Source organism: Trachemys scripta, chromosome 16, assembly GCF_013100865.1.
Source record: "Trachemys scripta elegans isolate TJP31775 chromosome 16, CAS_Tse_1.0, whole genome shotgun sequence".
Taxonomy (NCBI): Eukaryota; Metazoa; Chordata; order Testudines; family Emydidae; genus Trachemys; species Trachemys scripta.
In genome coordinates, this window is record NC_048313.1 from 6,565,453 (window position 1) to 6,585,743 (window position 20,291).

The window sequence follows — 20,291 nt, forward strand, 5'->3', positions numbered from 1 at the left end:
GGCGTGTGGGGTGTTGGGGGAGGGGGGCCTGGGGAAGGGGGAGGATATGGGGGGGGAGGAAGGGGAGGGGGCAGAAGAGGTCGGTGGGGCCGGCGTGTGGGGTGTTGGGGGAGGGGGCCTGGGGAAGGGGGAGGATGGGGGGAGGGGAGGGGGCAGAAGAGGTCGGTGGGGGCAGGGGGGAGTCCCTGTGTGGGGGGAGGGGCGGGGGGGGGTCGCTGGGGTAGTGGGGGGGCAGTTGGGACTGAGGAGCCCCTTGAGTGGGGGGAGGGGCATTTTGGGGTCCCACTTCCTGTGACCCCTTCTCTATGGGATCATGTGTGGGGGGGTTCCCCCTCATTTACATAACAGAAGGTACACGAAGTGGGCGGGGTTTTATTTGGCCCCGCCCCCTTCGGGGGGTTGGCACCACTTCCGGTTTGGTTGCCCAACATGGCGGCCTTCTGGGCGGCTACCACGCTCACTTCCGGTCTGGATCTCCCTGTGGTTCCCCCTATTGCGCCCTCCTCCTACGTCACGTCCGCCCTTCCCTCCGTCCCTCCCCGCCTGCGTCACTTCCGGCGCCGCGCCGCCCTTAATGGCGGTCCCGGGGCCGCCTTCACTTCCCGCCCGACCCGCGCTCACTTCCGCCCCTGGCCGCCGGAAGGGGAGACCCCGCGGCGTGCGCGAGGCGGAGCCTCTTTCCCGTGCGGCCGGCGAGCATGGCGGAGCTCAAGGTGCGCGCGGGGCCCGAACCCCTCCCCCGCCCGGGCCTCTGGGCCCCCCCGGGGCGGGTCACGTGGGGGGGGCAAAGGGAGCCCCAAAGGGGGGAGCATGGGGGGCTGGGCCATGGGGCGGGGGGTGTATGGGGAAGAGGAGCTCTGGGGGGCTGGGCCATGGGGCGGGGGGTGTATGGGGTGGGAGGAGGAGCAGGGGAACTCGGGGGGGGGGGGGCCAGGGGGCAGGGGGGTGTATGGGGTGGGAGGAGGGGCAGGGGGGGAGGGGCAGGGGAGCTCGGGGGGAGGGGCATGGGGCGGGGGTGTATGGGGTGGGAGGAGGCGCAGGGGATGAGGGCCATGGGGCGGAGAGAAGATTGAGCTGGGGGCTGAAACGTGGGGTGTTGAGGGGATTGGGGGAGGGGCCATGGGGCCGGGACGAGAAGATCGAGTTGGGCAGAAAGAGGGGGGGGGCTTAAGTGGAACCTCCTCTGTGTGGGAAGCGAGACCCCTGTAGTGGTACGTCAAGCCCCCCAGTGGGATCCTAGTGGTGCTGGGGGGCAGGGTGCCAGCCCCCCCCAAGTGGGGGGACCGCAGAGCTGGCCAGTGCTTCCCCAGCACGAGCACCCCCCGGTCACCCTATGAGGCAGGAGCTGGGACCCTCCAAACCAAAGACCTTCCCCCCCACTCACCCCTCTCCCCCTTTTCCCCAGGTCCTGGTCATCGATGGACGCGGCCACCTTTTGGGGCGCCTGGCGGCCATGGTGGCCAAGCAGGTCCTGCTGGGTGAGTGTTGCTGGGAACCCCTCCCCCCGCCTGGGTCCTGCTCCGGTGGCGGGGGTCTGTGATGATGCTCTCGGTGTTCGAGTCTCACGACCGTGAGAACACCCCATCCATGCACTACCATCTGAGACTGCTCCCCGAGGGCCAGGACGCCTGGGTTCTCTCCCTGGCTTTGGGAGGGGAGCGGGGTATAGCCGGGGGAGGCAGGACTCCTGGGTTCTCTCCCTAGTTCTGAGAGGGGAGTGGGGTCTAGCAGGATAGAGCAGGGGTTGGGAGCCAGGACTCCTGGGTTCTCTAGATCCATGCCGTTTGCTAAGGGTGGGTCTCCTGACCCTGCTATTAAACGCTCCTGTCTCCTCTACTTCTCCAACCCCGGCCTGAGTCCATGGCTACGGGCTCAGTTCTGTATCGCTTGCGTGGCAAGACCCCAGCTCAGCCACTGACCCCCGGCAGCGCGTCTGGAGCTCAGCAGAGCCTGGAACCCCCCAAGTCGCTGTGCCGGGCTCCCTGATGGCCGTGGGGCCTCGTTAACGTCCTGCTCTGCCTTCCTCCCAGGGCGCAAGGTGGTGGTGGTGAGATGTGAGGGCATCAACATCTCCGGGAACTTCTACCGCAACAAACGTGAGTGCCGGGGCCGGGAGCCAGGACTCCTGGGTCCTTTTCTGATTCACCTTTTCCCCTGCAGCTTGGGTATTGGGCTGCCTACCATCAGCTCCTCCTCCACGTTCTCTGTTGCAGGCAGAGAGCTGTCCCCGGGAAGGGGGCAGTGCCCCACAGTATTATGGTAGTGTCGGGGGCTGTACAGACCCCCCCAGCACTTGGGGTGCGAGACCTCCCTATGGTACCGAGCGCTGCAGAGATGTGAGCCAGTCAGGACAGGGCCTGAGCTCTCTACCCCGAGGGTGGGAGGGGAAACCGAGGCCCAGGGAGGGGGCGTCCTCCTGCGAACTCGGTGGCAGAGCTGGGCCTGGGACCCAGGCGTCCGGGAGAATGGCTGACCCCACCCCGCTCTCGTTCCAGTGAAGTACCTGGCCTTCCTCCGCAAACGCATGAACACCAACCCGTCCCGTGGGCCCTACCACTTCCGCGCCCCCAGCCGCATCTTCTGGCGCACGGTCCGAGGTAACGATCCCCCCGCTTGGGCTGGGCTTCAAGGGGGCGAGGGGGGAACAACCACAGCACAGGGGCCCGGGCACACCCATGATCCATCCCCTATGGGCCCTGTGGGGTAGAGAATACCCACAGTGCAGTGTGTCCCCGCCATGCCCCATGGAGTCTGGGGCGCTGAGACCCACAGCACAGGGCACCTGGACAGCACCATGATCCATCCATCCGCTATGGGCCCTGGGGGGCAGAGAATACCCACAGCGCAGTGTGTCGTGTCCCAGCCCCGCCCCTGTGGAGCCTGGGGGGCGCAGACCCACAGCGCAGGGCACCGGGGCCACACCATGATCCATCCATCTGCAATGGGCCCTGGGTGGGCAGAGAATACCCACAATGCAGTGTGTCCCAGCCAAGCCCCTATAGAACCTGGGGGGATGGAGACCCACAGCGCAGTGTGTCCCAGCCACGCCCCTATGGAGCCTGGGGGACAGAGATCCACAGCGCAGTGTGTCATGGCCGCAGCCCCGCTCCCAGCAGCTGGTCTCCTCTCCTTGCAGGGATGCTGCCCCACAAGACCAAGCGAGGCCAGGCCGCCCTGGAGAGACTGAAGGTCTTTGATGGGATTCCGCCCCCGTACGACAAGGTAACGGTGCCCCCCGGGGGCCGCGGGGGGGATGCTGGGGCCCCGTGTCCATGATGTTCCATCTACCTACATTGTTTGATGCTGGATGAGAAAAATGTTGACCCTGAGACACGTCAGACCCGCTTCTCTGCCCTCCACCCTGTCTCCTTCGTACCTGTAACCCTCTCCTCTCCCCCCATGCAGAGGAAACGGATGGTGGTACCTGCTGCTCTGAAGGTCGTACGTCTGAAGCCGACGCGCAAGGTACGTCCCTTCCAGAGCCCCCGTTCCACCCGGGAGTAGGGGCGGATGGTTGAAACCTTATCCAAGGCAGCACTGTCATGAGGCAGGTAGTTCCACTGCCTATCAGAACAAAGGACTGGTCAAAGGCAAAACTCAGGGGGAGTCATTATCCCATGGGACTACTTCCCACATGATACCAGAGCAAACGCCGAGGTAATAAATTCATTTGCCAGTGGTATTAATTTGGGGAACTGGCGGCCACATAATATTGGAGACCAGCCATTCACTAGATGTAATCGGTGTGGTGTTAACCTATGGGACTACTTGCCACATGATTCCTTGGTCTTTGATATCACGTGGCAGCTAGCGGCCAGTCATGGAACAGCCTTGTTCATGCAGGTGTCATCTGTCTAGTGATGCCCTGGCCATGCCTAGCCAGCACCTGTGCCCTACCCTGTGCTGGGAACTGGCACCTTGGGCGGTCGGTGATGATGCTAACTCACTCTCTTCGAGTCTCACGACCATGAGACAACATCCTACATGCACTACCATCTGAGACCACCTGGGGGCACTGCACGACCTGACTTAGTTGGGATCCTGCAGGAAGGGGGCTGGTGGGTTAGAGCAGGGGCGTGGGGGCTGGGAGTCAGGACTCCTGGGTTCTCTCCTGACCCGTCTCTTCCCTGCCCCCTGCAGTTCGCCTTCCTGGGGCGCCTAGCCCATGAGGTTGGCTGGAAGTACCAAGCCATCACCTCGACCCTGGAGGAGAAACGCAAGGAGAAGGCCAAGCTGCATTACAACAAGAAGAAGAAGCTGATGGTGAGTGTCCCTGGGGGTCATTGGGCCTCACAGTCCCCCTTTGAGAGGAGCTGCATCTAAGCACTGGGGGAGAGGGGTCCCCATGTAGCCAGCCCCAATGCCCCACCCCAGAGGTGCCGCATTCCAGGGCCGGGTCCCCGTATCCCCCCCGCAGGGGGATGGGCTCATTTCATGGGGGCTCCCCCGAATCTTGGTCTGATTCCTCCTCCCGGGGCGTCTCTTCCAGAAACTGCAGAAGCAGGCGGAGAAGAACGTGGAAGGCAAGATCGCCAGGTACACCGACGTGCTGAAGCAGTACGGGATCTTGGTCTGAGCCTTGAACCTCAATAAAACCAGCCCCTCCACTTCCACCCAGCCCCTCTGTGCGTCTCTCACAGGGCCCAGCTCCGGCTACCGGGCCTGGGCCTCCGGGGCTTGGCCAGGCCGGCCGGGCCGATGAAATCCCCTCAGCTCCTGTCCTGTGTAGCACACGGTAGAGAACGGCCCTGGGCCGAGACGAGAGCCGGAAAATCCGCCGCGCGGGCGTCGGAGCCGACAGTGGCTCCCCGGCACTGTTAGAAATTCGGGCCTGGCTCTGGCTTCCAATTGCTGACCCTTTCGGTGCCGGTGTTTTCGCCCCTTCTATCATTACCCAGCTCCCCTCTCTGCTTTTCAGTTGCTCTGTTTTGCGTGGGGCCCGCATCTGGGGGGCATTTCGCCGAGGGCTGCCCGAATTCCCGTCGCCCACCCCGTCCCGCAGCAGCCCGGGTCACTGTGGGTTTTAGAACGCTGCGCGGGCGTTTTCAAGGCCCTCTCCCCTGTGAGGCCTTCACAGCGCTGGCCGCTTCCCCCGAGGAGAAACGCGCTGAGCTCTTTGCGGGGCTCCCCGGCACCCCCAAACCTCAGCCGAACCCCTCGCAGGCCTGTGGTTCCCCACCTCTCGCCAGCAGCGTGCTGAGGACGCGGCTGCTAATCCAATGGCTCTGGGCCGCTTCTCTTCGTAAATCCTCACTGGGAAAGGGGAGTCTCGGCCCCTCATCTGCCCTCCTGGGGCTGCCCTGTCGTCACTTCTGTTTGCCTGGGACGGAGATTCCATCCCACCCCTGGGGGAGCAGCTCCAAGGGTTAATTCCCCCCCACCCCCATGCTTTGTTTCCACTGTGAATTTCTCTCGCCTTGCGTGGGGGATCTGGTAGCTAGGGCTTTTGGCCCTTTTTTTTCATGGGTGGATCCCTAAAAGATTTCAAATGTAGGGCCGGCCCCCCTGTGGAAATCTCAGGCCTAGTCTATCTCTTCCCCCCCCCCCCCCCCCCCCCCCCGAACCCTGTTATCAAACCGCCAGGAGCTGGGGGTCAAGTCCCGTCCCCCCCCATCCGCATCTCTGGCCTCGGCTACACAGCTCGTGCACCTCGCGCTCGGGCAGCTTTTCTGATCCTCGAATCGTCCTCGGGGCTCTTCCGGGGCCCCTCTGCGATTTATCCACCCCCTTGAGCGGCGAATGCTGGCTGGGGGGGGGGGGGGGGAATCCCGCAGCATCGCCCCGGGGCCAGGCCCAGAGCTCCCACAACCCCTCTGCTCCGACTGGCTGAGTGTTAGCCCTTCGGCTCGGTGAGGGATGGGGGGAAGGCTCGGGAGCGGCCGATTCTCCACCAGGCTGCCCCCTTTCAATCGCTGCGTCCCCCCGGCCCCGAGCCTGGCCTGGATTCTGTGACCCCAGAGCTAGGCTGGGACTTAAGGAGGAGGCTGTGTTGGGGGGGAGCATTGCCCCCTGCTGGCGGGGTGCAGGTATGACAACAGCCTGAAATTAGAGGGTTTCTCTCCCCCCTCTCCTTCTGGGAGTAGCTCCACCCTGAAGGGGCAGGGGCCTGTACCTTGCTTTGAAGGCAGTGGGCGCGGGGGTGTTTGCCCAAAAGAGGGTGCCCTGATCTCAGCTGGGGGCTCCCCCCAGTTGGTGGGGGGGGTTGCTTGGATGGTGGTGTGGAGAGGGCTCTGAGTGTGTTTTCCGGGGAAGAACCCAGGCATCCTGTGCCCACCCACCCCCCAGCTCTGTCCCACAAGGAGTCACACAGCAGCTGGGCAGGGTCCTGTTTATTGCAGCCTCTGCATTGATGCCGGGGCGGGTCCCCTGGCAGACGCCCGCTCAGCTCTGCCGGTCCGCGATGAAGGTCACCCCAAGCTGCCGTCGCACCTCGTCCACAATGGAGGCCACCAGCTCACTCTCGGCCAAGCTCATGATGGGGCTCTCCTTCAGACCTGCGGGGAGAGAGGCCGGGGCTGTGAGCTTCCCCCAGGCAGTGCCCCAACCAGGGCTGAGCAAGCTGCTGGCTGCTACTGCTAGACGTGTGGAGAGACCCTGGAGCTTGGGCTCTCTGCTCTAACCACTAGCCCCCCCTCCCCTCCCAGCACCAGGGAGAGAACCCAAGAGTCCTGGGTCCCCGCCCCCCTGCTCTAACCACTAGCCCCCACTCCCCTCCCAGAGCCAGGGAGAGAACTCAGGAGTCCTGGCCCCCAGCCCTCTTGCTCTAACTACTAGACCCCCTTCCCTCTCAGCGCCAAGGAGAGAACCCAGGAGTCCTGGCCCTGAGCCCTCTTGCTCTAACTACTAGACCCCCTTCCCTCTCAGCGCCAAGGAGAGAACCCAGGAGTCCTGGCTCCCGGCCCTTACCTTGCAGCAGACAGTGGCGCACGTGCTGGGCCTCGTAGCGCATGCCAGTGCCGTTGGAGAAGTTGAGGGGCTGAGCGGGGGGCGGCAGGGGGCACTCGTGGCGCTGGTTGTTCACAATCAGGGTGGTAGGGGCGTACCAGGGGGCGGGGACCTAGGAGGGTGCAGGCAAGAAAAGGTTAATAATGCCCCCCCACCCCCCGTTAGGGTGTGACCCAGCTGCCCCCACTCACACACATTGTTCCCAGAGGCAGGGGAGAACCCAGGAGTCCTGTCTCCCAGCCCCCTCTGCTCTAACCACTAGACCCCACTCCCCTCCCAGAGCCAGGCAGAGAACCCAGGAGTCCTGGTTCCTGGCCAGTTTTTCTGGTCTTTTCTTCCCCTTGGGCTGCCCTCTCTGTGCCCTCCTGCCCACCCCCTCCCACACACCTCGATGGAGCCCTTGGTGCCGCAGATCCGGGCCTCGTTGGGGAGCTCGATGCGCATGGTGCAGGACAGCACAGCCTGGCGCTTGCCCGCGTAGTTCAGGATCACTGAGGTGGTTTCGTCCACACCTGGGAAATGGAAACAGCAGCACCTCAGTCCTGCCCCGCTGGTGCCCCTCACTCCTAACCCGCACCCCCCACACCCACTGCCAGTGCCCCTGAGTCCTGCCCCCTGCCCCGCTGGTAGCCCGACCTGCAGCTCCCCCGCCCTGCCGGTGCCCCTCACTCCACCCCGGTACCGGAGGGATGGAGGAAGCCCGAGGCGACGATGGACTCCGGCCGCTCCCCCCCAAAGACCATGCTGGCGAACTGGACGCAGTAGCAGCCGATGTCCAGAACGGCGCCGCCCCCCAACTTCTTCTCCACCAGCCGGGGGATGTTCTCCATGGGGTGCCCCACGCTCACTGAGATCAGCGTCACCTCGCCCAGCGCCCCCTGGGTGAGCAGCCGCCGGATCTGCTCCGAGAGGGGGAAGAAGCGGGTCCAGAAGGCCTGGGGGGCAGGGGCAGAATCAGGGCTCGGCGCTAGGGGGCACAGGGCTGCAGGAGTGGGGGTCCCAGCAGGGGGTGCTGGGGAGCGGGGTGGGGGCTCAGCAGGGGGCACTGGGCTGCAGGGAGCGAGGGGGGTCCCAGCGGGGGGGGGGGCAGGGGTCCCAGCAGGGGGTGCTGGCCCCACGGCAATGCGGGGGGTGCTGTGTCAGAGCCGGATCGGGGTGGCTCTACCGCTCCCTCAGCACCCGTGACCTGGGGTTGGGTCCCCTCGGGGCTGCCTCACGGGCGGGGCCGGCTGCAGCCTGTCAGGGCCTGTCCCCCAGCAGTTCCCCTGGGATTGTCACGCGGGGCCTTCCCAGCGCCCGCCGCCCACCCGGGCTATTCACCAGCATGCCACGCCGGGCGCGCCCCTGGCCGGGGGATCCCTGCGCCTTTTCCAGCGCTCAGCCATTGCCCAGCTGGGGGGACGTGGGTGAAGGACTAAGGGACGTCCCGTCTGCGGAGGATTCAGCCCATGTCTCTGTGCCCTCGGTGTTGCCCCCTAGGGGGCGCTGGACTGTGGGGGGCTTGGCTGGGGGTGCTGGGCTGCAGGGGGATGCGGGGGGGACCAACAGGGGGCGCTCTCCACGGTGCTCAGGCCTGGCCCCGATGCCCCAGGGTGGTGCTAGGGGGCCCGGGGCTCTAAGGGGGTCACTCACCTCCATCAGGAAGACCCCACGTCTCCGGGCCAGCTGCGCCAGCTCCCTCACCTCCGCCACGTTCATCCCCAGGGGCTTCTCCAGCAGCACGGGCTTCCCAGCCCCCAGGAAAAGCCGCCCCACGGGCAGGTGCTCGGGGTGTATGACCCCCACGTAGACCACATCTGCCATGGGAGGTGGAAAGGGGGGTGGAACCCAGGAGTCCTGGCTCCCAGACCCACGCCCCCCCCCACAGCTCTAACCATTGGACCCCACTCCCCTCCCAGAGCCAGGGAGAGAACACAGGTGTCCTGGCTCCTGGCCGACCCTCGTGCTGCAATTCACCCATCCCAAGTCAGTCCCCACATTTGGGGGTCTCAGCCTGCCCCAAAGGTATCCCTGGACACACACAGTGTCCACAGAGGGGAAAGGCCCCATGCCCCATTCCCTGCCCCCCTGAGCCAGCCAGTCCCTGTCCTGGGGCCGGGTGGGAACCGGCATCCGCTAGAGGGGACAGGCTCCATGTCCTGCCCCACAGGGGATCTCTCTGGGTCAGGTCCCATGGGGGTCCCCGGGGGGGCTCACCCACGTCGGGGTCCCGCGCCAGCTCCTCGTAGCTCCCGTACGCTCGGGGGATCCCGTGTTTCTGGGCGTATTCCTGAGCCCGGGAGAGATCACGCGCAGCGATGGCCACAGCCTGGGTTAAAGGGATAAAGGGCAGGTGAGGCAACCAGGACCCCCCCGGAACCAAACCCCCTCCCACTCAGCGAGAACTGAGCCAAGAACCCAGGAGTCCTGGCTCCCAGCCCCCTCTGCTCTAACCACCAGACCCCCACTCCCCTCCCAGAGCCAGGGATGGAACCCAGGAGTCCTGGCTCCCCCCTCCCCCTTAACCACTAGATCCCACTCCCCTCCCAGAGCTGGGGAGAGAACCCAGGAGTCCTAGACCCCACTCTCCTCCCAGAGCCAGGGATGGAACCCAGGCGTCCTGCAGCCTTTCCCCCACCTGATGCTCTGTGGCCGGGAGAGTCTTCAGGGCCACCAGGAAGTCATGGCTGATCCTGCCGGCGGAGCAGATGCCCCAGCGGGTGGCCATGGTCCTGGGGGGGCTGCGCTGCGGGAGGGTCCTGGCTCCTGGGGGACGCGGGGAGCAGCAGCGTCTCTCCTGCTCCAGGTTGGGCTGGTGCACGGTGGAGCCGGCTGAGCAGCTGCCCGGGCGCGGGGGCGGGATGGGGTGGGGCGGCCCGGGGCAGAGTGGCACACCCTAGGTCACTGCGCATGGGGCGGGTTCGACGGGGGGTGGGGTGGCGGGGGAGAATCATCCCCTCCTTCCCTCCAGGGCACAGATAGGGGGGCATGGGAGGCGGGGGGGGGGGAGATTTCTGCTTGTCTCTTTCTCTTTCACTGCCCCCAGCCCACCAGGATTGGGGGAGTGGGTGAAGGAATAGGGGGTCACTGGGGTGGGTGAGCAAAGGGAGGTGGGGTGGGGAGGCCCTGGGGTTGAGGGGGAGGGAGAAGGGGATGGGGGGGCTCATCGGGGTGGGGGGTTATGGGTGTCACAGACCCACGGGGGCTGCTCTGTGCCCCAGCCTGGAACCAGTCTCCTGGGCGTGACCCCTTAGTGGACAGGGCCCCGTGGCCTCTGAGACCAAGCCGTGATCCCCCCGGGTGCCCCCTCCCCCCCTCTGTGGCCCCCAGCTGCTAGTACAGCCCCCCCTGCACCCTTTGCCAACCGCAGGCCTGTCTGCGAGCTGGCACTGGGGTGAAGAGTCCGGCAGGGTCCGGGGGGGTCAGCCCAGCACCCAGCCAAGCTGCTGTGAGCCCCATGGCCCGGCCCCACTTGTTCAACACCAGCCCTTTATCCTCCCCTCAGAGTGTGTGTAGGTTGGGGGGGACATAGCCAGGTGGAGGCCTTGGGGTTGCCCTTGTTGGCTCAGATCCTTGGTGCTCCCCCAACTTCCACACCCCCTGAGAGCAAACAGACCCCGCCCAACACACCGGGCAGCCATGTGAAACACAAGGGAAACTGAGGCAGACACAGGCCTCATAACAATAGTCCAGACAAGGCCTACTTTGTCACAGCCGGTAACCCCCAGCCGTGGGATTCTGGGGTGTCTGAGGTACGGGACATCTGGTGGGGTCAGCGCTGGTGGTGAGGGGGGTTGCAGGGCTCAGGGCAGGGGGGGCTGGAGAGGAGCAGCGCCCTGAGGGGACCCCAAGATGAAGGAAACGCCCATGGAATCCAGCAACCTCAGGGTGAGGTTGGCAGGGCACCCCCAAATTGGACTCAACAACCAGCCCCCCTCGGGGGGTCGCGGTTCTGGGTAGATTTTATTTGGATCAAGAATCTGTTACACTCTCGGGGGTGAGGGGCACTTCAAAGTCCGTGGATTGGGGGAGGGGTCCCCCAGAACAGCCCTGACCCCCCTACTTTGGGGGCAGGGGACATTGAATCAATCAAGATGGCGGCTGCAGCTGCTGTCACGGCAACGTCTTCGAAAGAGGTGAAATGGTTCAGGGCCAGAGGGGAAAAGTGAGGACGAAGGGTCAGAGGTCAAGGACGAAAGGGAAGGGTCAGAGGTCAAGGGTCAAATAGACCACAGGCCAAGGATGACATCACAGGGCCACAAGGAAAGTCAGGGGTCATAGGTCAAGGATGAGCTAGGCCCAAAGAGGCAAGAGGCTAGGATGGGGAGGTCAAAGGTCAAGAATGACATTAAAAATGCCAGAGGTCAGAGTAGTGAGAGGTCAAGGGTGACAAGGTCCCGTCAACAGGGGAAGGGGTGGGTCAGAGAGGAACCAGCCACTCAGAGTAGGTCAGCATAGGTCAGAGGTCGCAGGGTCGGAGGTTGTGGGGTCATTCCAAGGTTGTGGGGTCAGAGGTCATGACTGAGGTCGTGAGGTCGGAGGGGGGGGCTACTCGCAGGCGAGTTTCCCGTCGAAGCTGGACAGGCAGATGGCGAAGGCCTGCAGGGCGCAGAGGGGGGCGCGATAGTCCATGGTGAAGACGTCGGGCGCCACCCGGCCAAACTGCAGCACGATGTACTCGGCTGGCGGGAGAGGGGGATGGGGGGTTAGTGTGTGGGGCACAGCCCCCCAAAGCTTCCCGAGCCCCCCCGAACCCCCCCAACCCCCCCCCCAGATACCCCCTGTTCCCCCCCAATCTGCACCCCACTGGTCTCCCCAAATCCCCCCAGTTCCCCCTGATCCCCTCCAAATCCCCCCAATCCTCACCCCAGATACCCCCCAATCCACCCCTCCGGCCTCCCCAAATCCCCCCTGATCCCCCCCAATCCATCCCAATGGCCTCCCCAAGTCTCCCCAGTCCTCACCCCCAGATACCCTTCAACCCGCCCCAGTGGTCTCCCCAAATCCCCCCAATCTGCCCCTCCAGCCCTGATCTGTCTCCAACGCCCCCCATCCATACCCCCCCACACACAAAGTGCAGCACGGTGTGCTCCGCTGGGGGGTGAGTGTGTGGGGCACAGACCCCCAAATCCAGCCCAATCGCCCCCAAGCCCTGTCCTGCCCCCCAACACACCTAACAGCTGATGGGGGGGGAGAGAGAAGGGACAGCCCTGATCCCTCCCATGTCGTCCCCCCCAGGCTTCCCTCATCTCCCCCCCACTCACAGTCGTGGTCGGGGACGATCTGGAAGTTCTTGACGGAGGCCTGGGTGACGCGCCCGTGGAAGTTGAGCACGTACGACTGGGTCTCCTCGTTCCAGGCCGGCACCTTGTTCTGCAGAACCAGCAGGTTCTGGAGGTTCCGGTTCTGGAACCGGGTCAGCAGGGTCTCGTGTTCCTGGAGAGAGACAGCGGGTGGGGTGGGGTGTGTCAGAGCCCGGCGCTGCGAGCTTCCCTCCAGCAGTGCCCTGGCTGGGGTTCCCCAGCGCTGCGAGCTTTCCCACAGCAGTGCTGTGGCCGGGGTTCCCTGGCTCTGCGAGCTTCCCCGCAGCAGTGTCCCTGCAGCAGTGCCCCGGCCAGCGTTCCCCAGCCCTGCGAGCTTCCCCACAGCAGTGCCCTGGGTGGGGTTCCCCAGCGCTGCGAGCTTCTCCGCAGCAGTGCCGAGGCCAGGGTTTCCTAGTGCTGTGAGCTTCCCCACAGCAATGCCCTGGCTGGGGTTCCCCAGCGCTGCGAGCTTCCCCGCAGCAGTGCCGTGGCCAGGGTTCCCTGATGCTGCGAGCTTCCCTGCAGCAGTGCCGCTTCTCTCGTTGTCCGTGTTCATACCGGGGATAATCACAGTCATTTTTCGGGGTCCCCTGAACCCCAACACATTGGTCTCCTGTTGTGAAGAGGAGCAGCAGAGAATCTATGACCCCGTCGTCCCTTAACATCCCCCTGCCCCAAGAACCCTCCACACCCTCGTCATCTCCATGACAGCGGCCAGCTGGGGACACCAGCGCTGCGAGCTTCCCCACAACAGTGCCCCCAGCTGGGGTTCCCAGCACTGCGAGCTTCTCTGCAGCAGTGCCCCCAGCTAGGGATGCCGGTGCTACGAGCTTCCCCATAGCAGTGACCCAACTGAGGAATGCCAGCGCTGCGAGCTTCCCCACAGCAGTGACCTAGCTGGGGACGCCAGCGCTGTGAGCTTCCCCACAGCAATGCTCCGGCTCCAAGGTTTTCTCACGTACGTAGCAAATGGCTGCCAGCTCCTGCCGGATCGGAGCCGTTTCAGGGACGAAGGGTTTTTTATCCGGATTCGTCCCGTTATCGAACACTGTGAACCTGGTGCCCAGCACGTTGGACCTGGCAGGAGATCAGAAAGGCCTGGTCACCTGGGGATCCCTCGCCCGGCACTGGGATGCGACCGCCTCTGGGGTGGGGTGCGGGGGCTGGATATACGGGGACCCCTCGCCCAGGTGGAGATGCGGCCCCTCTGGGGTGGGTGCAGGTCCCACCTGACTTTCCCGATGAAGCCGTCCCCGTCCCGGGACAGGTCGATGGGGTCGAGGGAAATGAGGTAATTGGAGGTTTTGCTTTTCTTTCTCTTCCGGCCAGACATGAGAAACAGCTGAGAGAGACGGAAATGAACAACCTGCCCCGGCCTCTGCCCCACGGTGACCCCTCTTCCACTGCCTCCCCCGGCCTCTGCCCCACGGTGCCCCCCTCTTCTGCTGCCTCCCCTCAGCCTGCGCCCCATGGCTCCTCCCTCTTCTCTGCTTCTCCCCCGGCCTCTGCCCCACGGCACCCCCCTCTTCCACTGCCTCCCCCAAGTCTGTGCCCCACAGTGCCCCCCTTCTCTGCCTTCCCCTGGCCTGTGCCCCACAGTGGCCCCCTCTTCCACTGCCTCCCCTCAGCCTGCGCCCCACGGCGCCCCCCTTCTCTGCCTTCCCCTGGCCTGTGCCCCACGGTGACCCCCTCTTCCACTGCCTTCCCCCAGCCTCTGCCCCACAGCACCCACCTCTTCCACTGCCTCCCCAGGCCTCTGCCCCACACTGTTATCCCCCCAGTACCTTCCTCCCATCGTCTCTCTCCAGGTGGAGGTAGTAGAAGGGGAAGACGCCCTTGTCCACCCCCTTGCGGTCCCGACTGATGCGGCACCGGACGGTCACCCCGGGGGGCGCCGGGCGCAGCACGAACCCCTCCAGCTCCTCCGGCCGCGGAAGCCACGGGGTCCCCGGCGCTTCCTCCAGCAGCTGCGGGAGAGAGAGAGGGGTGAGGCCTGCAGGGGGAGGGGGTGACGAGAGGCCAGGCCTTGTGTGCCCCGGGGTGGGGAGTCTGGGGGGTGGGGTCACAGGGCCGGGGGCAAACACCCAGGGCAGATACTAGTGCAGGAGGCGTGTGTGGGACACGGGGGCCTCGTGCAAAGGGGTGCAAGGGGCCATCCCGGGGGGTGGGAGCCAGGCGCGGGGGCCCTTACGCTGGGGGTGTCGGCCTCTGGTGCGGGCTCCAGGGATCTGCAGAGGATGTCGGGGTCTCCTTCCTCCTCCTCGGCGCTCCCGGGGGGGGCTGCCGAGAGACCCTAGGGGGGAGATCGGGGGGAAGGTCAGAGAAAGCCCTGCCCCTCCCAAGCCGCCCTCAGTGCCCCCCCCGAGAGCCCTTATCCCCTGAGCCCCCCTCCCTGGCAGCCCCCCCCCCACCTGGCACACATACCCCTGGCCCGCCCTACCCCCATCCCCACTGGGCGCTCCCCCCACCTCACCCCTCTGTCCCAGAATCCTTTGCACTGAGCCAAACCCATCAGCACAGAGGGGTCAATCGATCCACCCCCCCCAGCCTTCCCTACCCACAATACCCCTCTCCCTCGCCCCCCCCCTCACCTCTGCTGGGGAGCTTTTTGTCCTGTCTTCTCTTGACGGGGGAGGGAGGCACGGGGGGGGTCCTGGGGCAGTTGCCCCTCCCCCTCCGAGTCCCCCTCCAGGGCTGACTCCCAGCCCCCAGCGCCAGCCTCCAGGGGGGTGTCCCCGTCGCTGCTGTCCTGAGGGTCTGGGGGGATGGGGAGGGAGGGCTTAGTGCTGGAGGAGACGCCCCCCATGCCCGAGCCACTTTCACCCCAACCTTGCATGGGCGCTTGGCAGTGAAACCCCCTCATGCCCGCTCACACACGAGGGATGCACCCTCGCCCCCCTTGCACGCCCAGCTGCACGCTCCTCTCCCCCGCCCGGGCCAGTTGCCCCAGGGCCGCAGTCTCCATGCCCCCCCCCCTTGCATGTCCAGTCCCGCCCCGCCGTTCCCACCTCCCCCCCGCCAGATCCTGGTAGTGCCCCACCTCTGAACTCCACGATGACAGAGGGGACTCGCTCCCCTCGCGCAAGTGATGGGGCATTCGGCTTCGAGCTCCGGGGGCGTCGTGCGTCGGCATGGCCGGCTGTGGGGCAGAGAGGGGGCCGGGGGGTAGAGGTGCGGGGTCAAAGGGTGCACTGTCCCCTTTAAAAGGCCGGGCCAGGGGCGTCATAGCAACCGTTGCTAAGGAGTTAGGAGTGTGACAATACAGCAACGAGGTGGGGCACCCACTGCAACGGTTGCATAGCAATGGAACGGTGCATGCAGCATGGCAACAGTTGCATAGCAACGGAACGGTGGCAGCAGCATGGCAACGGTTGCATAGCAATGGAATGGTGCACATATTATGGTGCACATGTGTGGCAACGGTTGCACGGCAACGGTTGCCCCTCTTTCCTGCCACTTGCTCACCCCCGCTACGCTTGGCCGGCCAACCCTTGCGCGTGGAGCTGGGCGCCGCCTTGGCCTTGTTGATGGGCCGCGTGTCCTCCAGGACGGCCTCTTCCAGCTCCGCGTCGGAGGCACCTGGACGGGGGAGGCAGAGAGTGACGGAGCGGGCGGAGCCGGGGCGGGTCCCACCAGGGACTGGCCCCGCCCCGAGGATCTGCCCCCGCCCCGTTACCTGCGGCCTCCCCCCCGGCTCGGGGGCCCCGGTCCAGGTGCACGGAGCTGCTCCAGGCGTCAGTGGGGCGATGGGCCTCCGGGACCGACTCCACCAGGAAGGGGTTGCTGGTTCCTATGGGCAGAGACAGTCCGTCACCTCCTGTGGCGCCAGCCCCGCCCCTGGCAGACAAGCCCCGCCCCCAGCAGACAAGTCCCGCCCCGTTGGGTGAGACAAGGGGCGCTCCGCCATGCCACAGTTTAGAGTGGGTGGGGCCTAATGGCCATCGGCCACACCCCCAAATGCCACGCCTTCTTGCCTGGGCCTACTTACTGGAAGCCCCGCCCACAACAGAAACAAGCCCCACCGCTTCCCTGCCCTATTTTGGTTAAGAGGGGGAGCAGTTCTGCCCTCTGTAGTAGGCCACCGGCTAGTGGGCGGAGTCTAATTGCTACCAGCCCAGCCCACAAATAACAGGCCACGCCCACATACGCCACACCCCTTCTCTCTTTTTCCAATGGGATGGCTGCTTGCACTACTGCTAGTAGAGGCGGGGCCTAATTCTTGGAAGCCCCGCCCACTCTTAGCAAGCCTCACCCCCAAGAGGACCCACCCCTTCCACCTCTCTCTTGATTGACAGAGGGATACCAGGACAGCCACCTCCTGTGCTGTGGGGGTGACTTTTGTTCATCAAGCCCCGCCCCAGTTGACAAGCCACGCCTCCATGGACAAACCACGCCCCTTTCCCCCTGCCTTCCTCTCTGACACAGGCAAACTATTAACCCCCTTTGTGGCGTTACCTCTGGCAGGGGCGAGGCCTAATTTTGGAAGCCACGCCCCTAATTGATGAGCCACACCACTACCTTGGGGTTGGAGGAGGGAGAGTCCCCCCTCCACTGTGACCCGACTGTGCGGGATTTCACCAGCCAGCCAATCACCCCAGTAGGGGCGGGGCTAGCCCATAAGCTCCGCCCACCTGGTGAAGAACCAGATCTGAGACCGGGGGGGGAACTCATTACATGGGTGAGCATGGACCCCTCTCACCGTTGCAGAGGCTGTGGTCGCTGCAGGACTCCATCAGGGGGGTGCGCTCCTCGGGCCGGCGGCCCCGCCGGCCCGTCACCTTGGCATCGGGGTTGGCCTGGACCATGAGCGGCTCCTGGCGCTTCCGACGCTGCTTCTCCTCAAAGATGCGACGCTGGGGGTGGGGGGAAGGGGGCAGGAAAGGAGAACAGGCCCTGGAGGCACTGTCCTGGGGAGACACCGCTCCCAGCCCCGATCCCCTCAATCCCAGAACCCCCCAGGGCCAGGGGGCACCGCTCCCAGCCCCGATCCCAGACCCCTCGGGGGCTCCGCTCCCAGCCCCGATCCTCTCGATCCCAGAAGCCCCCGGAGACTAGGGGGCACCACTCCCAGCCCCGATCCCCTCGATCCCAGACCCCTCGGGGGCTCCGCTCCCAGCCCCGATCCCCTCGATCTCAGAACCCCCCAGAGGCCAGGGGGCACCGCTCCCAGCCCCAATCCCCTCGATCCCAGAACCCCCTAGGAGATGCGAGGGCACCGCCCCGGGCACCTACCTGCAGCTCCAGCTTCTGCTGCCGCAGGGACGCGGGCTCCTCGCCCAGGCGGCTGGAAGAGAAGGAGCCGGTGGCGTCGGGCGGCGAGGCGGGGCGGGAGGGCAGGCGCCGGTAGGAGCTCCGTGCCATCTCGCCACCAGCCACCCACCCACCCAGGGGCCACCCCAGCAGACCCTGCCTTCACCAGGCCCAGGGACGGCCACGGCCGGGGTGGGGGGTTCCGATCGCCACGGCGCCAGGGTTTGTGATGTCATAGGTGCCCCCGGATGTTCCCTGGCCATGCAGCGCTGGGACGGGGCGTGGGGGCTGGGTCTATGGGGGCCCCTCGCCGGGCGCTGGGACGCGGCCCCTCTGGGGTGTGGTCTGAGAGCCTCGGGGGGGGGTCACAAAGCAGGGGGTATCTAAGGAGGGGAATTTGGGGGCCTTGTCCTGGGGAGGCCCCTGGAAGGGTCTAAGAGACCCTGGGGGGGGGCAGAGTAGAGACCCCCTGCAAGGAGGGACCCCAGCAAGTAGGGAAGGGGGAATGAGGGAAGCAACAACTGCTAATTAAACCCCCTCCCCCGCCCCGATAAAGCAGGATTAGCTCATTAGGGATTAACAAGGACTGGATGGGCTGAGTGCACAGACACTCTGCCCCAAACACACTACACCCCCCACACACACACTGCCCCACACCCCTTAACGCACTCCCCCACCCCCTTCCAATCCCCAAGCTTACGTGTCTCCCCGTCCCGTCGCGTTCATGGTGTGGGGGGGTGGCCGGACTCCGGCTGGGCCTGGAGAGAAAAATTCACTGAGCGCCACAGGCCCCCTGTGTCCTCCCTGGTCACAGAGAGGGAAACTGAGGCATGGGGAGGAGACGGACTTGTTCATGGTTTCCCCTTGGACACATGGAACCCAGGAGTCCTGGCTCCCAGCCCCGCCCACCCCCAGCTCTAACCATTAGACTCCCCTCCCAGAGCCAGGGACAGAACCCAGGAGTCCTGGCTCCCAGCTCCCCTGACTCTAACCAGTAGACCCCATTCCCCTCCCAGAGCAGGGGAGAGAACCCAGGAGAGGGGCATCCCCCCCCACCCACACCCCAATCTCAGACCTGTGAGCGTTGAGGGGAACGGGGATACCGGCTCTGGGTCTGGCTCCAGCTCCGGCTCTGGCAGGTCTGACCTGGGAGGTGGGGAGGGATGGATGAGTTCTGACCCCCCCGCCCCAGCTCCAGCCCCCAGCCGGGGGAGGCCATCGGATTGTCTCCTCCATAATCGGCTTTGGTTTCTTATCCCTCCAGGCCCGGTGGCTGGCTTTAAAGGTGCCCACGTTGCACAGGGCCAGGGCAAAGACAGTCCCTGCCCCAGCTGAGATCAGGGCCCCGTCATGCCAGGCGCTGCCCAGACCCACGGCGGGAGAGAGGCCCTGCCTGGTGGGCTGCCAGCAAAGGGCAGGACAGGCCCATGATTTTGGGGGGTCACTTCAGAGGGGATTGGCAGGGAAAGGGGAGGGGAGGGTGCCTGTGTGTGTGGGGGTGATTGTATGAACTCACTTCCTGCCCCTCATGCCTCTTTACACACCCACCCCCTCCGCCCCCCAACCCGAGCTGGTGCCAGGCCCCTTCCCCGCCGGGGAGGGGGCAGGGGGAAATCACCCCATGCCACTTGGGGTCAGATCATCCCCCTCTAAGGGAGACTTCACAGCAACCCCCCCCCCCGACCTCCCGCACTGCACAGACACCCTCCATCACCTCTCGGGGGACCAAACACTTCACTGCCTTCTGATTGGACGGTGGTCACCGTGGCAGCGCTGGGCAACAAGGGATGAAGGCGAATTCCCTCCTGGACTCTTGCATTTTCTCCGTAGGGACCGGCTGGCTCAGGGGGGCGGGGAATGGGGCCCGGGGCCTGTGCCCTCTAGGGGGCGCCGGCTCCCATCCGGCCCCAGGGCAGGGACTGGCTGGCTCAGGCTCCAGAAACCATGGCTCTCCCATCTGGCCCCAGTGTCGGGGATGGGCTGGCTCAGGGGGGCAGGGAATGGGGGCGGCGCCTGTCCCCTCTACCCTAGTCGCCCCTTCCTGTCCCCAGTTGCCACTTTACTCTCGCTTGCCCCTGTCCCGGGGTGGAGGATTCCACCTTCCTGAGCGGCCCCCCTAGATGGCGAATTCGGACGGGACGGGGGCGACATCGTGTCCCTGTGGTCCCGCACTCACCCCGCGTCGCCTGGGGAAGCGTGTCGGCTGCCGCTGGGAGCGGTGCGAGGCACTGGGAGTGCTGGTGCCACAGATCAGGTCGGAGGCCAACACCATCGTCACCCCGAGCGCCAGGGGCTTGCTGGAGAGGACTCCGATGGCCGCCGTCCACTCGCTGTACGTGGAAACCCTGAAGCGTAAACCGGACCAGGGTAAAGCCTTCAAGTTGACCAGCAAGTCACCGACGAGGCGCAGGAAAAGATCCTCCTTGTCGACGTCAGGGTCTCCTTTGAGAACAGGACCCCGGCCTTTTGTGAAGCCTGGGCTCGTGAACTGCAAAAGTACGTGCCCCCCCTGGCTGATGCCCTGCGAGCGAGGTGCAGATGGACGCCCTGATCGTCAGAGCCCTGGGCCCCTGGGACCCCTGCCACGAGCGCTTGCTGCGGACCTGCGGGATCGGTCGACGCTACGCATGGCTCGTGCGGCACCTCCTGGTCTCAGACACCCTCTGCTGGTCCAGGGACATCTGCCCCGGCTACGTCGCTGGCCACCAGCAGTCCCAGGAGGCCTGAGCCGGAGCCGCATCGAGCATCGACTTTGCCCCTTGGACGATAGGAACTGGACCCATCAACTCAGCGAACATTAAATCTCACCAGATC

At 65.4% G+C, this 20,291-nt stretch overlaps 3 protein-coding genes and 3 non-coding genes across 6 annotated transcripts; 4 read left to right on the plus strand and 2 right to left on the minus strand.

Moving 5' to 3' along the window:
- Positions 1-585: 585 nt before the first annotated feature.
- On the plus strand, positions 586-4,613 carry RPL13A (ribosomal protein L13a). Its single transcript, XM_034791797.1, has 8 exons — positions 586-713; positions 1,406-1,478; positions 2,031-2,096; positions 2,496-2,597; positions 3,137-3,222; positions 3,406-3,465; positions 4,141-4,263; positions 4,490-4,613. The coding sequence occupies exons 1-8, from the start codon at positions 699-701 to the stop codon at positions 4,574-4,576; spliced, it is 612 nt and encodes a 203-aa protein (XP_034647688.1). The 5' UTR covers positions 586-698; the 3' UTR covers positions 4,577-4,613.
- On the plus strand, positions 1,530-1,609 carry LOC117889288. Its single transcript, XR_004648429.1, has one exon. It is a non-coding gene; the product is annotated as a small nucleolar RNA Z195/SNORD33/SNORD32 family (small nucleolar RNA).
- On the plus strand, positions 3,265-3,336 carry LOC117889289. Its single transcript, XR_004648430.1, has one exon. It is a non-coding gene; the product is annotated as a small nucleolar RNA SNORD34 (small nucleolar RNA).
- LOC117889298 lies at positions 3,923-4,006 on the plus strand. The gene has a single exon (XR_004648438.1). It is a non-coding gene; the product is annotated as a small nucleolar RNA Z195/SNORD33/SNORD32 family (small nucleolar RNA).
- A 1,768-nt stretch (positions 4,614-6,381) lies between the features above and the next one.
- DHDH (dihydrodiol dehydrogenase) lies at positions 6,382-9,688 on the minus strand. Its single transcript, XM_034791789.1, has 7 exons — positions 9,563-9,688; positions 9,142-9,253; positions 8,578-8,741; positions 7,628-7,880; positions 7,333-7,457; positions 6,907-7,057; positions 6,382-6,494 (listed from the first exon to the last, which is right to left on the minus strand). The coding sequence occupies exons 1-7, from the start codon at positions 9,650-9,652 to the stop codon at positions 6,382-6,384; spliced, it is 1,008 nt and encodes a 335-aa protein (XP_034647680.1). The 5' UTR covers positions 9,653-9,688.
- A 1,227-nt stretch (positions 9,689-10,915) lies between these two features.
- Positions 10,916-17,588, minus strand: TULP2 (TUB like protein 2). The gene is made up of 13 exons (XM_034792743.1): positions 17,460-17,588; positions 16,927-17,080; positions 15,904-16,017; positions 15,693-15,806; positions 15,268-15,366; positions 14,819-14,984; positions 14,419-14,494; positions 14,012-14,194; positions 13,457-13,569; positions 13,190-13,304; positions 12,763-12,840; positions 12,189-12,372; positions 10,916-11,606 (listed from the first exon to the last, which is right to left on the minus strand). The coding sequence occupies exons 1-13, from the start codon at positions 17,586-17,588 to the stop codon at positions 11,473-11,475; spliced, it is 1,659 nt and encodes a 552-aa protein (XP_034648634.1). The 3' UTR covers positions 10,916-11,472.
- Positions 17,589-20,291: the final 2,703 nt, after the last annotated feature.